Consider the following 15,291-nt stretch of genomic DNA (forward strand, 5'->3'; position numbering starts at 1 on the left):
GAGGATGCACTCATAGACGTGCACACACTCACAAACACACTGGTACCACGTATATGTTCAGATGTGTCACCTTCTAGATCAAAAGGTCCAAGTGAAGACTGTGTTCCGACATTATCGTTCTCATTGGTGATTTATGATCACTCTAAAACGTAGAAAAGATTAACTGTCCAAGATATTTCTTAGTTTTAACAGTGTTCGAGTGTTTTAATTATCTAAGCTATTTGTGGGATATGTAACTTGTGCACAAGTTCCAGTGCACAGGTGGGTGATGTAATCAATTTATTACAAAAACATCATATTTCTCATTCTCTTGCAAATCTGATATATCTGATATATCTACTTTATCTTACTGTGTGGATTTTCATGGCATTTTTCATGGAAACTATTGTGAGCCCTGCATTGAAAGAAACTCAAACTGTGCTTCACTGAGTGTAATACAAGTGTCACACTTAGTTTGTTTCGATTACAATGCCTTGAACATTCTGTTATACTTCCAGTTTCCTCCCAACCCTGAAGAAATCCATGAAGTGCTGGCATCTCTGTTCAGGTCTGCCCTCTGGTGGCTGACTTGCCTAAGCAGAGGCAAGATGTTTGCCATGGCTTCATAAATACTGTCTTCTCCAGTTTTGCAGGTTCTGTAATGAAAAATTAGCTGATTTATTTTTTTCTTTTCATAATCATGCTAGCTATGACATTCAATACAAATAAGTACTGCTGCAAGCTGCGGGTTTTTTTCATTGGATATTATGAGGCAGAAGCAGTACTTAGTCGGCCTTTTATTTCGAGACATAAACAATATAAATATACACATACAAAAAGATAATTATGATTAAACACAGTCAATAAGGGAGCTGAGAACTGATGAATAGGGGCAGTTTGCGTATGGTAACGGATCATTACACTGTAGTAAACAGCCTGTTCTTTGATTTCATCCTAACTCTGACTGAACTTGCAGATAATGACTATTCATTTTTTCAAGTGCTGACGTAGAGCCAACATGTTTTTCAATTAGCTACCTTGGATTTTGTTTTGCATTGGCGGCAATCGGACACTCAAGGCACAAGCATTCTTCAGGTATTTAATAATCAAATACTTTAATAATCCCAGATTTATTATTCTTCAGATATTCACGAATTCATCCAGAAGATAGGGCCTGCAGTGAACAGTTGATCATTTAAGAAGAATTAGTAACTTTATTGAATACAACAAGTAAGTCACCTTGATTAATTAAGAAATCAATAAATAAATATTAGTAAATATTAAATGCTTTTTAAATTTTTTTTATATACTATCCGGATATCCTCGGATATCGAGGAGCCGCGGGTCAAAGGTCACGTTGCTGAGGCATTTCTAGACCACTAGTCTCCGCCCACTTAGATGACGTCAGAGTCACGCCGCGATTGGCTCCCGGGTAGGCTCGCGGACAGAACGCACAAGCACGCACACGCGTATAGGCAATCACACACGCGTACACGCACGCCCACACACACGCACGGGGTGTTATTTAAAGTGTGAGCGGACAGTTATAGAACTAACACCGAAGAGATTTTAACCAAAGCAGCGACCGGGACCAAGGAGGCGGAACCTCCTCAGGACACGGACCGATAACGATACGTTACGTTACGTTACGTTACTTTATCGACCGACGGGCGGATCGGCAGCCGCGAGCGTTCTGCGAGCGCGAGCCGTTGTATACGCGTGCGCGATAAACCGACTCGCACGTGGGAAATAAGGGAAATAAAGAGAAGAAGAAACAGAAAAGAGAGAAAGAAGCGGAAAGGGGAGAAATAATGCATCGACCGACCGGCTCCTCGATGGACCGAAACATCCTCTGCCTGTTCGACGTGGACGGCACGCTGACACCACCCAGAGAGGTGAGTCGGTGTGTATATTTGTGTTTGTGTGTGTGTGTTGACTGTGACACACGCCCACCCTAGCATCCTCCGGACCCACTAACTAGTCCTCACCCCTTAACTAGTAGCCCGGTTACGATTCGTTCGCTCGCCTGTCCTCACATCACCCCTCGCGGTTGTGCGCGTTCACGTGTTCATGCCTGCGCGCCCATGTATTACATAACACAAGGAGCTCCTCATCTTCCTCCCACATCCTTTAGAAAATAACTAGTTATCTCCCAGGGAGCAGTGCAGTCACATCCGTTGGTGTGTGTGTGTGTGTGTGTGTGTGTGTGTGTGTGTGTGTGTGTGTGTGTGTGACAAACTCCAAAATCTTGAGCCCAGTGTAGTATCTTGTGTAGTACAGTATGTACTGCTCTCCTGCTGTAAATATCAGTATATACTGGTGTAATTACATGTGTGACTTCAATGTCTTCAATGGCTGATAAGAATAAGGATGATCTTTTATTATAAAGTCCTTTCCAACATGTGATCTCACGTTCAGAAAATAGATCCGCAACTGGACCGGTTCTTCCAGACCCTACGCAGGAAAGTGAAAATCGGCGTGGTGGGAGGTTCAGACTACTCCAAGATAGCGGAGCAGCTCGGGGACGGGGACGAGGGTGAGCAGGAGAACTGACCTTAAAGCACATACCGTGTCCCTGCGGTGCACCGGAACGTTGACACAGCGCTACACAACAGTTTATCATGAAACAATTGAACACACAGACTCTGAGCAAACCCCCAAGGACTCCCAGACACTGAAAACAAGAGTTCTACAAACTCTTTGAAATTTCTCGCTGGCTATAATTCTTACGTGTTACAGTTTTTCAATGTATCCCTGTCACTGTTGTAAGTCTGTTATTACTGAAAAACGGCTATGCTAGTCAACAAATGTTAAGCCTTATGCATCTTGATAACCCAAGAAAAAACAGTAAAGTGGTCAGATGTTTGATAAACATGTTAAAAACAAGATTTATTAGTTTATATTTTGAGAGAGACGTCGAAAAACCTGAAACCTGAAAGAAGTTGTTTCCAGCTGATGGACACGCTCAGACAGAGTTTTCCACAGCATTTCTGACTGATACTCGTTTGGTTTCTGCAGACGTGGTGCTGGACTTTTTGTGATAAAGAAATTTTAAAGAACCGGAAACCTTCATTTAGCCTCATCTCTTCTCCTCCCCCTCGCAGTCATCCACAAGTTTGACTATGTGTTTGCTGAAAATGGGACCGTCCAATACAAAGACGGCAAACTCCTCTCAAAGCATGTAAGTGGAGACGGCCAGACGTGTCTGACCCATTCCTCCCGCTGGGGGTTGGGGGGGGTAAAAAATGTGCGCAAAGCAGCAAATCCTGTTCTTCAAGGTGGGGACTAAATTAGCGAAAAGGTCCTGTGCATTGTTTTCTAATGTCACATTCACACTTTACATTCACACTCAGATAGCTGCTCACAGGATCCGAGATGGTTTCAAAGCACAATTGTTTTTTTTTATAATGTAAAGTCAAAAATACAGCTTAAGGAATTAGTTAGACTATGTAATGTCAAGAAACACAGTGATTTTAGTGTTTTATTATTTGACAAGTCTGCTACTTGTGATGTGTAACACAGACATGCTCTCCAATTTATCTTCATTAAATGTTGTTTTCAAGTGATGAGACGGGGCACGGACAGTTGCTTTGCTACTGACATGGAACTTGTTAATTTCCATCAGGCCATTCAGAACCAGATCGGGGAGGAGCTGCTGCAGGACCTGATAAACTTCTGCCTGAGCTACATGGGGCTCATCAAGCTGCCAAAGAAAAGGTGCCACAGGAGGGGCATACATGTCTGTAAAGTGTTAAAGTAGGAAATATTCATTTCATTCATTCATCCGCTCTCCTCACAGGGGCACGTTCATTGAATTCAGAAATGGAATGCTGAACATTTCTCCCATCGGTCGCAGCTGCACCCTGGAGGAGCGGATTGAATTCTCTGAAATTGACAAGGTGATGGATTTGTATTGAAATAAGTATTGAAATAACTAAGATTTTGTATGAAAAAAAGAGCTTCGAGATAGACTGTCAGCTCGGCTCCAGTTTCCCCCAAACCAGTGCGTTACTTTTAGTAAGCGTTGAAGATTCCGCCTGACAAGTTCCAGGATTTCTCTGTTTGACCCTTCACTCTGCAACATCAGCTGCTTTGATGCAATCTTTTGCTGTATAAATGAAATACTTGTTATTATGTCCTATTTTTGGTTTTGGTTTTGCTTCTGAAAAAAAGATAAAATCTGTCAGCGCCTGTTCACCGGCGCAGCTATCAGGTGTTCACTGGGAAAATACCACAATTATTAGGTGCCCACATTCTTATTTGGCTGTTGTGCAAATTTTTAGGTCAGTCGGTCGGTGCAATTGTTTCTGTCTTTGTCTGGTCCTGTTGAAGTCTGGAGACATATGGAGTTTCCAAGGCGAGCAGCTGTGCAAACGGAGCGACATGACAAACAACAACCGCTCAGCCTCCGCTCAATCTGACAAATGTACCGTGCAGGTCGAACAATTTTCAGAACAGCGACACAGGCCAGGCTGCCGAGGGCTTCCGAGGCGCTTTGAGATAAGACAGGAAATATCAGTGTCTTTTAAGCGCCATAAAAATGTGTCATTTTGTCCACAGAGAGAGAGAATCAGAGAGAAGTTTGTCGCTGCCCTGAAGGAGGAGTTTGCTGGGAAGGGACTGCGGTTCACCAGAGGTGAGAGAAGTTCGTGGCGGACAAAGATCCATGCAGCCTTTTAGTCCAGCTCTAAAATACCTGTCGCAAATCTGGAAAGAATATATATCTATAAATACAGCTCTGCCTTCAAACCTCGCCAAAGAAGAAAGCTGAAAATAAAATGCAGAATTACAGTTTTAGGTTCCCTGAAAGAACTTGGTCATGATTTTCATCCTATGTATACAAGACTAGAGCTGTAAAAATATGTTCAAATGTTCAACATCATCAATTGACCTTGTTGTTATATCATCCTGTTTTAATTTATGACGGTTCCAGTCATTTTTACAGTCATGAATTAAATATTTTACTGCACCATAATTAAGCCTGAAAGGCGTATTTCCTCCCCAGCATCATGTGCTGTGTGAGGGATACCACTGCTGTCCAAATAATTTTGCATCTGTCTTTTGTTATTTTCTTCCTCAAGGAAACAAAAGCAGCCAGTCAGTTACGCTGTATTTGCAGCGGCGCTGATAAACAACGAGACACTTTTACTGCACGTCTGTCGGTCACCCGCTTCTTATCTCAGCTTGATAAAAAAGACCCCTTTGTCTTGATCCTCTGCAGGCTGAAAGTCCTGCTTAACGTTCGCAGTTATCTAGACACACATTCTGGCCAGCCGCGGTGACATTAGGTGTGGGTGTTTGCTTACGTGCCTTAGGAGGTGTGAGCTTCAGCAAGTGACGCATTCAAACTGTTGACATTGAGAGCGAGCACAGCAGACTAATGGTATCGTTCCACATGTCTCTGTCACGTCTCGTACAGTAACTGTTTACAGGCACTGGATGTTGTTCAAACGCACTCTGGTCTCCCTTTTTGCAGTGGCCGCGCTGTTTTCTCACGAAGGAAGTGATTATGTATTCAGATGCCGTACAACATCAGAGATTCATGCAATTGCCTTCAGTGTGTGTCCGCCTCTGTGGGTCCGCCCTTGTTGTCTGAAAGTGCTGAGGGCAGCAGTGTGTTTTTCAGTGGACGTATTTTCAAGAAGCGTCCACGATCTTCTGCTTTACTTAATCAAATCTGATGCATTCAAGAGAATGACTCCACTGAGAAAAAACAGAAGATAATATAATAAAATGATGGAATTGTGTAAACACAGGAGATGGATTGAGGTGATAAATCTCAGCGAGAATGACACTTGTTTCTCACAATACCATGGCTTTATCTCATAATTAATCACATTAGTTTAAAAAGATTCATGTGAAATGGCTTTCTTTTACGTCATGATGCTGGATAATTACATAGCAGGTGAAGGACAGTAAATGCCTTGAGACACATTTATCATCTTTTATCAAAAGCCTGTTGCCACAGTAACCGGTCTATTTCATCAGATGTGTCGTCTATTCTTCCCCTTTTTCTGGAACATCTTTGCACCCTTGTTCCAGAACGATCTAAAATGCTCTCATCAAATCAGCTTGTCTGGTTTCATTTCAATTCATTCACAGCGTCCAGGAAATGGGAGCGGTTTAGACAAAGCCTTCACACACAAATAGACACCGTCTATGTGTTGTCAGCGGCGTTTTGTCTTTGCTGCGGCACGGAGGCGGCTGGCAGGGGGGGATGGGTTGCGACGCTGTAGGTTGTTTACGTCCTCTGCATCATAAGGCTGGATGTGTTTTGGAAGGAGGCGTGGGGAGGGTGTGTGAGAGAAGCTGCCCTCTGATTTGCTGGATGTTCCTTCCGGTGGGGTGTTCCGTCATGAAGCGCTACGGGGAGAAGAAGGCTGCGATGAGCAGCCCAGACTTTGTACTTTGACATGTTAGCTTTTTAAAAAACAAACCATAATGAGAAAAGCTTGAAATAGCAATACTCAACTATGAAGCCGCACATTGCTATTCTTGTGTGTGTGTGTGTGTGTGTGTGTGTGTGTGTGGGTCCAACCGCATGAACCAAATCCATCTGTGCCTTCCGGTTGAAAGTGTAAATAACATTTGTTCCACAGAGCTGAGTGTAACTGTTAGGTTGTTGACAGTAAAAACAGGTGGGGCTGGGAGGGTGGTGGAACCGTGCTCTGAGGTTTCTTGTTTTTTTCTGTCCTCAGTCATCTATTGTGCAATTTCTCCTCTGTGGAATCAAGAAAGGATTATCTTATCGTATCAAACAAATCCTATAAGTGTTAAGTGTAAGGGTTGTATAAGTCTGTGTCAGCGGTGTTGGCCACCAGCAAGACGGTGCTGGCTTCAAGAGCCTCTCCTTGCATCTCTCGGTTCTTCCTGTACCGGTTAGGTGGGTTCTTCTCCCAAAAGCAGTCCGTAAGTTCACTGAAGACTAAATGGCCTGTAGGCGTAAATGGTTGTATGTTTGTAGGTGGCCTATGATTGACAGGTGTCCTCCTACCAATGTTAGCTGACCATTGACATGCTGGCTCTTTTCAAACATGGTGTGTATCTTATCAGAATGAATGAACACTCAGGACCGCTGGTACAAGGGTGAGCAGAAAGTACACGGGGTGCGAGTTTTATATTACTTCAGCCATTCCCTTTATCAGCAGACGAGAGGATTCAGATGGACGGAGTGCAATCAAACCCTCGAGGTTCACAAAGTTTCATAAGACAGGGAGGACGTTGTTTCCTCTCAGATATAAATGAAAATTAAATACTGGAATTGGGATGAAATGCTCTGATTGATGACGCTGCGTAGGATCACTCCACAGACTTGAATCCCGACTAATAGATTGATTGTCGTCAACACGTATTGATTAGATCAGAGCGTACGGGACTTCACACGCTGTCTCCAGAGACGGCATAGAGCATCTGATGTGATCCTCTGCCCTTCTGCTCCCAGGCGGCCTCATCAGCTTTGACATTTTCCCGGAGGGCTGGGACAAGAGACTGTGTCTCGAGCTGCTGGAGACCGAAGGCCTGGACGCCATCTACTTCTTTGGAAATGAGACGTCAGACGTAAGTTCACTTGATGCAGGTCTCGTGTGTTGGCAAATACCGATTCACGCCGTACCTGAATTCAACTTCCAATTATCACAGAAATTAAGATGAGAATATTCCACGGGTTTAGCATTTTGGTGAATCCCACTGTAGGGAGGGAACGACTACGAAATCTTCAACGACCCACGGACGATCGGCTTCACGGTCTACTCTCCGGAGGACACGGCCAGACTCTGTCGGGAGCTTTTCTTCAACGGTACCCCACACGAGTCCTGACCCCTCCCCTTCCTCACCACCCACTCCAATCCATATCTTTACCCACTGGACCCCTGAGGATTAACACTCCAACCAACAGCAGCAGCTGAGTCCAGGGTTCTTTACTACTGGCAGATGACACTACTGATTTTCTCCATTTCATTTTATTTTATTTTATGATTACTGTAAATACAAATGGAATTAATGGATTTTTTTCTTGAAAGGGAGATGAACTGTGAAAGTGTTACGTGTTGATATCATACCGCTGCACCAGTAGACGTGATCAACAAATCCATTATTTAAACTGAGATTGTAAAATATTCAGCAGTTTGTGAAGTTTATATCGCAGAGTGAAGTCGATAGCTATATAATTTAAAAAGAAAGAAATTACGCACCTGCTATTGTTGCACTAACATCCAAATGATGTTTGACCAGAGAGACTGACAGCGAAGTGATGGAATCCTTCTGTTCTATTCCTATGAGTCCACAGTGAAAAATCAAGAAACAGATTTATTACCTGTCTTTCCACATTGAAGATGAACGAAGCATTCCATAGATGTAAACGTCTCTTGAGTTGTCATCTAGATGAATTTTACTCTTTGTTCGATGGTGTGTTTGAAAGCCAGTGGAAAGGGCTCTCTTGTCCCCTCCACTTATCTGGAATTGAAACAGGAATTATGGGTTGAAGTGATATCATATAATTCATATAATTCATATAATTAATTTTAAATGTCTCAACAAATTCATTAAAACCAGGATTAAGCTGCATATTTTTTAAAGTTTCCTACTAGCTGCGCCTGGCCTGCGTGGTACCACTGCAGTATTAATGCGTACCAGTACCTTTTTAATCTGTCATCCCTGTTTCAAAAGGTTACAGCTTTTTGAAATTGAGTGCAAAAAGAAAATGTGAAAACTGCCACTTTTGCACAATTATTCTTGGAATAATTATTGTAAATAAAATGATTTAACGGTGTATCACCTACGAATGACAATACACTCCATCGGGTGACGTTGATACTTCGTGAAGAACTCAACCTTTTCTGGGGAGGCATGTACAGCACGAAGAAATGTCTTACATTAACTGCAATAAACCTTTTTGGTCATGTAATTGAGCCTGTGTCTCAGGTGTCTTACTCTACCCGGTCAAAAGTAAGTATTCAAAAGTTTGTGTGTATTTTGCACTGGAATTTAGTTGCAGAATCAGAAGAAACTATGATAACAGTGGCACAGCTTCCACCTCACAGTGAAAGGGTCCTTGGTTTGATTCCAAAAGGGCATTTCTGTGTTGCGTTTGCATGTTTTCCCCACCCCTGCATGCTTTTCCACCGAGACTCGTTTTCAGTCTGTCTTTATGAGGATACGCTCATACTGAACTTACTGATTAACTGATCGGATCATTGTCACCTAGATTTTAATTTTACCCATATGGAGGGAATTAAGCTCTTCGGCCCCTGCTAGAATGAACACACAGGGGCGAGACGAAGCCAAAGCTGCAACATGGAATGACTGAGAGTCACTGTCACATCTGCATTCAGCACTGTTTTCATTTACTTCCACTGGGTGTCACCAGAAGTCCCACTTTGTATCCAAGCTGTTTTGACATTTACAATCCAGTCTGGATTGCAATAAACTGCAGTTTAGATAAATGATTGACTTCTCTGATGAGAGCTCCTCCTCCTCCTCTTCCTCCTTCTGAGTCAATAACAAAGACGCAGGAAAGCGAATCATTGGATGTTTTAATGATCCACGGAGGCTCAGCGGTTGCAGGCGTGGTCTTCACCGCCGCAAGACCATCGACAAAATATCACAGTGGACACTTTCAGGCAGTGACAGACAGAAACCGGGACATGATGGGATTTTACAAAATCTCACGCAGGAGAGTCAAACAGTACTAATCTAAGACATCAACTATGAAAAGACAGTCCACCACAAAAAAAAAAAATTAGAAAGCTAAATTTCACATTAATTTGTGGCTCAATAGAATAGGCAATATCCACAAAGTTCTGATCTTTTTTGTGCTTTGGCAGATTTCAAGATGTATCTATATGTCTATTTATGCTCAGTGCAAGTTTTGACTTTGAACAAAGATGTTCCCCCTGAAGAAAGAAATCTTTAAACAGATAAACAGAACTGAAAGACAGAGGACGTGCAGTTTACAGGGAAATCTGACTGCATCTTTTCACTTTTTTTTTCTTCATGTTACATTTTTAATTTTTTAATATGTTTGTTGACCTATTTCTTCTTTCTTCCTCTGCCCGTCAGTATTTTCCCATCCTTTGAAAAAAACAAACACACTATTTCTCAACGCCAGCTCTTCCAAGCGCGAGGCCTGAAACACCATCAGGCGTGGTTTTTAATTTGAGTTTATCTTAGAAGAGGAGAAACCAGTCAGACATCCATGTTTCATATATCCTCATTATTCTTTGAATTCTGACAATCATGACTTGATTTTATGTTTCAAAATAATATTTTTTCATGCCTACGCGGTTATTTTCTTAACATCACGATGAAATATTCTTTTCTAATTCCTGTATTAAATGAGTAAAACCTCAGTCTTTCTTAAAGAAAGTGAAGATTCTCCTGCGATTTTTCCAAAATAGCAGACTTTTGGACTTAAAAGTGTCTCTCCTCTTTTAAAATCCCTCAAACTGTACTTTCCAGATTAAGAAAATATCTCCAGAAAAAGAATTAAACTAAAATTGTCATCCATGTTTTGTATCCATTGAGATATAAGTTTTTATTTTTTTTTTAATCTATCTTTCAATCTTTCAATTCAACGCTCCAAAACACCACCCAGTCTCTCCAAGCAGGCTTTCTTCTTCCCTACGTTGGACGCGTTGTTGACTGTACTGATCTTTCCAGCCGCCGCACTTGACAAAAAGCAGCTGTAAATCAGTAAACCTGACTAAAATACACAGCATATATCTGGGAAACTTTAGTGAGTTAACCACCATAGAAAAAGGGGAAACGAAACTGCCTCGGTTTGCAGATCTGAGCCAGTTCCAGACAAAAACACTGAGTATCTTTACAGCTGGTTGTTGGAAAAAGTGAGGCCCCGGGGCCTCTGCTGGTTGTCTGATTCCCTTGTTTTATCTTAAGACGGCAACATCTGAGACAAACAATACCAGACGCTTACTATTAAAACAAAAAGAAATTCAGTTTTCGAGGTGGTCCTGCGTAGCCCCCGCCCGGGTCTACGAGCTGATGATCTGCCCGGTCCAGGTCTCGTGTTTGGTCCCGGGATTGAGGTGAGTGATCCTCACCTCCACAGCCTGCACCTTCAGGTTCTTGGGCGGAACCCGACACACTTTGTAGGTGACCTCGTCCCCCTCGGCTGGGACGTACTCCCCCTCGATGCTGGAGAGGAGAAGGAACACAACGAGTTCCATTGGGAATCCGAACAAAAGGTTACACGGACAACAGCATGACATTTTCACTCACTCTGAAATGTGGACAAAGATATCTTCGCCGCCGTGGGAGGGTCGGATGAAGCCAAAGCCCTGAGATCTGGAGAAGTTCTTACAGACGCCCTTAAACACCGGGCCTGAGTGAGCCCGCACCGTGCTGCCGGCAAGGAGAGGACAACAATTAAATTCTGACATGTAACACCTCCTAAACATCTCAGGAAAAAAGCCTACTTTGTCTTTCCAAGAACATTTATTGAAATGAGAAACACATGCAGGGAATAAAAAGAGTCACGGCTTATTATTTCATAATGTCTGAGTAAAAAAAGATTTAACCCAGCGTAAGCCACAGAAACATCTCTGATTTACTGAAAATATGTAAAGAAAAAAAAAAAGATGAAATTGAAAGCAATTTTTTGTAGTTTGTTTGTTTACTGGAAAAATGGTCATCCAAGTAATCAGAGGTTGCAATTAATTTAAAACGACATGAGAGAACAACATGTTCATAATTTTTACATGTAAAAATAGCAAAGATGCAAAAATCTTTTGCTGCTAACATGCTAGCAGACTCCTAATGAGTTATGAATGTGTTTTCATTGCATCAGAATTTCCCAAACCCGCCAGATTTGTGTAAAAGGTCAGTCTGCAAGAGGTCAATATTTTTAGACTTTTAAAAGTGCTGTAGAAAAACAATCCTGGAATGAAACTGACATACATGAAGACATTTAATTTCTAGAAGTGGCTAAATTCTCATTAGTGACTTTAGTGTCGGCCTGTCAGTCAAAGCCGTCGCTACTCACGCCGAGTAGGTGCGTGTACGTTTGGTGGGCAGCGGGCTGGGCAGCTCTCGGGGTAACGCCTGGTGCCCCCTCTCCGCCTCCCACGCCCGGCTCCCCTCCTTGAGGGCAGGGAAGGAGATGCCGATCGAAGCTTTGGGGGATCGCAGAGGGGTCTCGGAGGGGGAGGCGCGCTTGGGATCGGCCATGTCAGTCCAGATACGGCCGGTGGCACTGATCTGGCTCTGCTGGCTTTTTTTTTTTCTTTCCGTGAGTCAAACTGCTCGGGGGACGAAGTTGCAGTTACTCAGGATAGAGCTGCTGCTTCACATCCGTCGGAGGAGGGGGGAAGATGACACCGGCGTCATGGAGCTGCACAGAGAGGAAGCACACAAAGTCAGATCCTGACATTCGGACATTTCTGTCTTTTGTTTGTCGGCGTCGACAGAGTCACTGCAGCTTGGCAAACCCGATCTAGTGCCTTCAATACGGACACCAAGTACCCACACACACTCTTACACACACAATGAGATGCTAATTGTTCATTCCTGCACAGTGCGACTGTCAGTGGGTCACTTCACTGCACCTGCTGCCGCTTCTTCTGGATGGAATAGGATGCTTTTATTTACATTTGGAATAAGTCCTTATCCTGGATAACAGATGCTATCTATTTAGTATTTTTCAATTTTTCCACTTTTGTTTCTTTTAAGTCTCTGCATATGGCTGTACAGTGTGCTTGAATGCCAAATAAGGTGCCTTAAATAAAATGTATTACTATTATCTCAAAAGATTTCCGAGTGAAAAGTCAAAGTACTTCAGCATGTAAGTGCAGAATCCCTCTTTTCTCATTATGTGCTGCTGGAGTGAATCATCCGGATCACTGTGTTTTGCACGACACAACCCATGAAGATGGTAAATACTGTTGCGTGTGTGTGCGTGACGCCCCCACCCCCGCGCCAAATGACGTAATGCAGGGGTCCGCGCTGCCGTGACGTCAGAACAGCTGCAGCACCGAAACACCGAATCGGTGACATCTGGCTGGAGAGGCCCGGACATCCCGGGGGGGTCAAAGGGTCACAACTCCCGGGATTCACCTGTCATATCACACACTTTGCCGGAAGAAACATTTTTTACCGAATCACGGTGAGGATACCGAAGATTTAAAACAACAACAACAACAAAAAAAAAAAAGAGAAAAAAAAAACAGCAGCAGTAGGACCGGAACTTTGAGAGCAAGGGGAACATTTGGATCCTGAAGGGGAAACCCGTCAACAAACAAACTGCTCACGTCACACTCCGGTGGTTGTTCTGGTTAAAATGTTATTCTTTCGGACGCGCGGAGAACAGGAAAAAAAAAAAACATCCCGTAACAGCGGAACCGTTACTTACCGGATCGGCCGCACTTGAAGGGGCAGGACGTCCAGATCGGCGTGTATGTCACTATAAGTTGTGATTATATAACGGCAGAAATAAATAAATGAAACGACTGAATCGGCGCAGAATGATGCCCGGGTGTGACGGCGGAGGCTGAGCCGCTGGAGGAGGTTCCGGTGGCGTGACGAGACTCCGGCTGAGTCTCGGTGATCGCGCTGCTGCCGGGAAGGAGCCGCCCTAGCGGCCACAGAGGGGTACTGCATCCGTCACGTCAGCGGCTGAGTCCCACTGGGCCGAGACACTTTCCCCTATTTACATCCGGCGGAGTAGCAGCTGCAGCTGGAAAGCCTTTCTTCTGTTTGTTTGAGTCGGTGGTACAATTCAGGATGTACTTTCTGCGCCGGCGCAGGAGGATCGACTCGCCTCAGGAGTTGCACACGGCTTGCTCACTTCTCTGCATGGTGCGGTGCGGCCACCAGCGACTGGAGAAGGACTGCAGAAAAAAAAATTAGAAATTATAGGTGTCAAACTGCCATCTATTCCAGAGGCTATAAACATCACTGCGGACCCTTACACCCACGATGCTGCCTGTTCTCCCTTCTCCTCTCTGGTAGAAGGTGCAGATCACTACCAGATACAGGAACAGCTTTCTTTGCCATCACAGCACTTTACATACCTTATCACGCACTAAAGTTAACATCTGTGCCTGATCACAACTTGATTTTATCCGTTGAATGACCTAGTTTTAGCTCCACCTCACTGACGATATTACTATTGTGGTTTATGACCTTATTTACTTACACAGATTTTAAACGGCACTTTGTATTGTTTACGATGCTCTTGTCCAGTCTTTGTTTACCTCCATGCCAGGACAAAGTGTAACTCAATCAGAATAAAATTCCTTGTAAGTGTGAACATAATAAAGCTTATTCTGATTGGACTAGATAATAGAACTAGAAAGGCTACAGGACCTTAGCTGATGGATTTGAGCATCCTCCTACAGAAGCAAATTAAACCACTGTGATTCTACCACTGAAGACAATTTTTAAGACTACAACATCCTGGGGACCTTCAAGTTTGAGGTCACACTGATCACCTCAAGAGTTATTTTCGTGGCACTAGATCCATAGTGTGGTGAAAAGAATGTGCATGGTCGAAGGTAGTGGGATAATGAAGTAGATGCATTAAATTCCTCGCAAGTCTAAGCTGACCCCCAGAAACACCAAGCTCACTCTACCAACTGCGCTCAAAGCCTTCCCTGTCCAGACATGACAGAGAGCGGTAGGTGATCAAGTGGTCAACATTTAGCTTTCAGTCTTCTGGGGCTAAAGCACAAGAGCAGACCATGGAAGAAAACGCAAATAGTCAGGAGCCAGAGAGCTGGGCTTCACCTCAGGCAGGTCACATGAATAGCAGTCACATACCTCCATGCAGGGAGATGCACCGCTAAAGGGGTGAAGCATCAGTGAGCGGTGACCTTCGGGTGGCCTGATGACACCCAGCGATTCAACAGCCTGAAATGCAAGAGCAGAAAACTAAACCTCAACTGATCTGGAATACTAGGACACCCTTTTTTGCTTTCGGCCAATCCCCTGTGGAATCGCTACAGACAATCAACTTCCTCCATCTAACCCTATTCTCAGTATACTCTTCTGTCACATCAACTCACTTCATGTCCTCCTTCACTACATCCATAAATCTTCTCTTCTCAATGCCTCCTGCCTGGCAGTTCCAATCCCAGCATCCTTCTACCACCCTTCCCCTTCCTCTGTACATGACCAAACCATCTGAGTGGCCTCTCTGACCTTATCTCCAAAACATCTAATGTGCTGTCCCTGTGATCAATTAATTTCTGATCCTATCCATCCTTCATTATTCCCAAAGAGAACCATAGCATCTTCATCTCTGCTACCTCCAGCTCCACTCCCTCCAATGCCACTGCCTCTTAACCAGACCTTGGCATT

General features: G+C 43.7%; 2 protein-coding genes across 2 annotated transcripts; one reads left to right on the forward strand and one right to left on the reverse strand.

Annotated features, from left to right (window-relative positions):
* Nucleotides 1-1,415: 1,415 nt before the first annotated feature.
* pmm1 (phosphomannomutase 1) lies at nt 1,416-8,885 on the forward strand. The gene is made up of 8 exons (XM_086170162.1): nt 1,416-1,874; nt 2,398-2,515; nt 3,084-3,160; nt 3,605-3,696; nt 3,779-3,878; nt 4,540-4,615; nt 7,421-7,536; nt 7,672-8,885. The coding sequence occupies exons 1-8, from the start codon at nt 1,791-1,793 to the stop codon at nt 7,792-7,794; spliced, it is 786 nt and encodes a 261-aa protein (XP_086026288.1). The 5' UTR covers nt 1,416-1,790; the 3' UTR covers nt 7,795-8,885.
* A 607-nt stretch (nt 8,886-9,492) lies between these two features.
* Nucleotides 9,493-13,744, reverse strand: csdc2b (cold shock domain containing C2, RNA binding b). The gene is made up of 4 exons (XM_086170911.1): nt 13,343-13,744; nt 11,978-12,325; nt 11,215-11,337; nt 9,493-11,130 (listed from the first exon to the last, which is right to left on the reverse strand). The coding sequence occupies exons 2-4, from the start codon at nt 12,160-12,162 to the stop codon at nt 10,968-10,970; spliced, it is 471 nt and encodes a 156-aa protein (XP_086027037.1). The 5' UTR covers nt 12,163-12,325; nt 13,343-13,744; the 3' UTR covers nt 9,493-10,967.
* Between the last annotated feature and the right edge of the window lie 1,547 nt (nt 13,745-15,291).

This window comes from Fistularia commersonii, chromosome 23 (genome assembly GCF_037954325.1).
Source record: "Fistularia commersonii isolate RoL2024-O1a breed Wild chromosome 23, RoL_Fcom_v1.0, whole genome shotgun sequence".
Taxonomy (NCBI): Eukaryota; Metazoa; Chordata; class Actinopteri; order Syngnathiformes; family Fistulariidae; genus Fistularia; species Fistularia commersonii.

Excerpts from the sequence above, each read along its gene's own strand:
- pmm1 (XM_086170162.1), top strand. The coding sequence starts at position 1,791 with ATGCATCGACCGACCGGCTCCTCGATGGACCGAAACATCCTCTGCCTG. Across the intron at positions 2,516-3,083 it reads GCTCGGGGACGGGGACGAGG|TCATCCACAAGTTTGACTAT; the intron begins GTGAGCAGGAGA and ends TCCCCCTCGCAG. Across the intron at positions 4,616-7,420 it reads GGGACTGCGGTTCACCAGAG|GCGGCCTCATCAGCTTTGAC; the intron begins GTGAGAGAAGTT and ends TTCTGCTCCCAG.
- csdc2b (XM_086170911.1), bottom strand. The coding sequence starts at position 12,162 with ATGGCCGATCCCAAGCGCGCCTCCCCCTCCGAGACCCCTCTGCGATCC. Across the intron at positions 11,338-11,977 it reads CGTACACGCACCTACTCGGC|CACGGTGCGGGCTCACTCAG; the intron begins GTGAGTAGCGAC and ends CCTTGCCGGCAG. Across the intron at positions 11,131-11,214 it reads ATCTTTGTCCACATTTCAGA|CATCGAGGGGGAGTACGTCC; the intron begins GTGAGTGAAAAT and ends TCTCCTCTCCAG.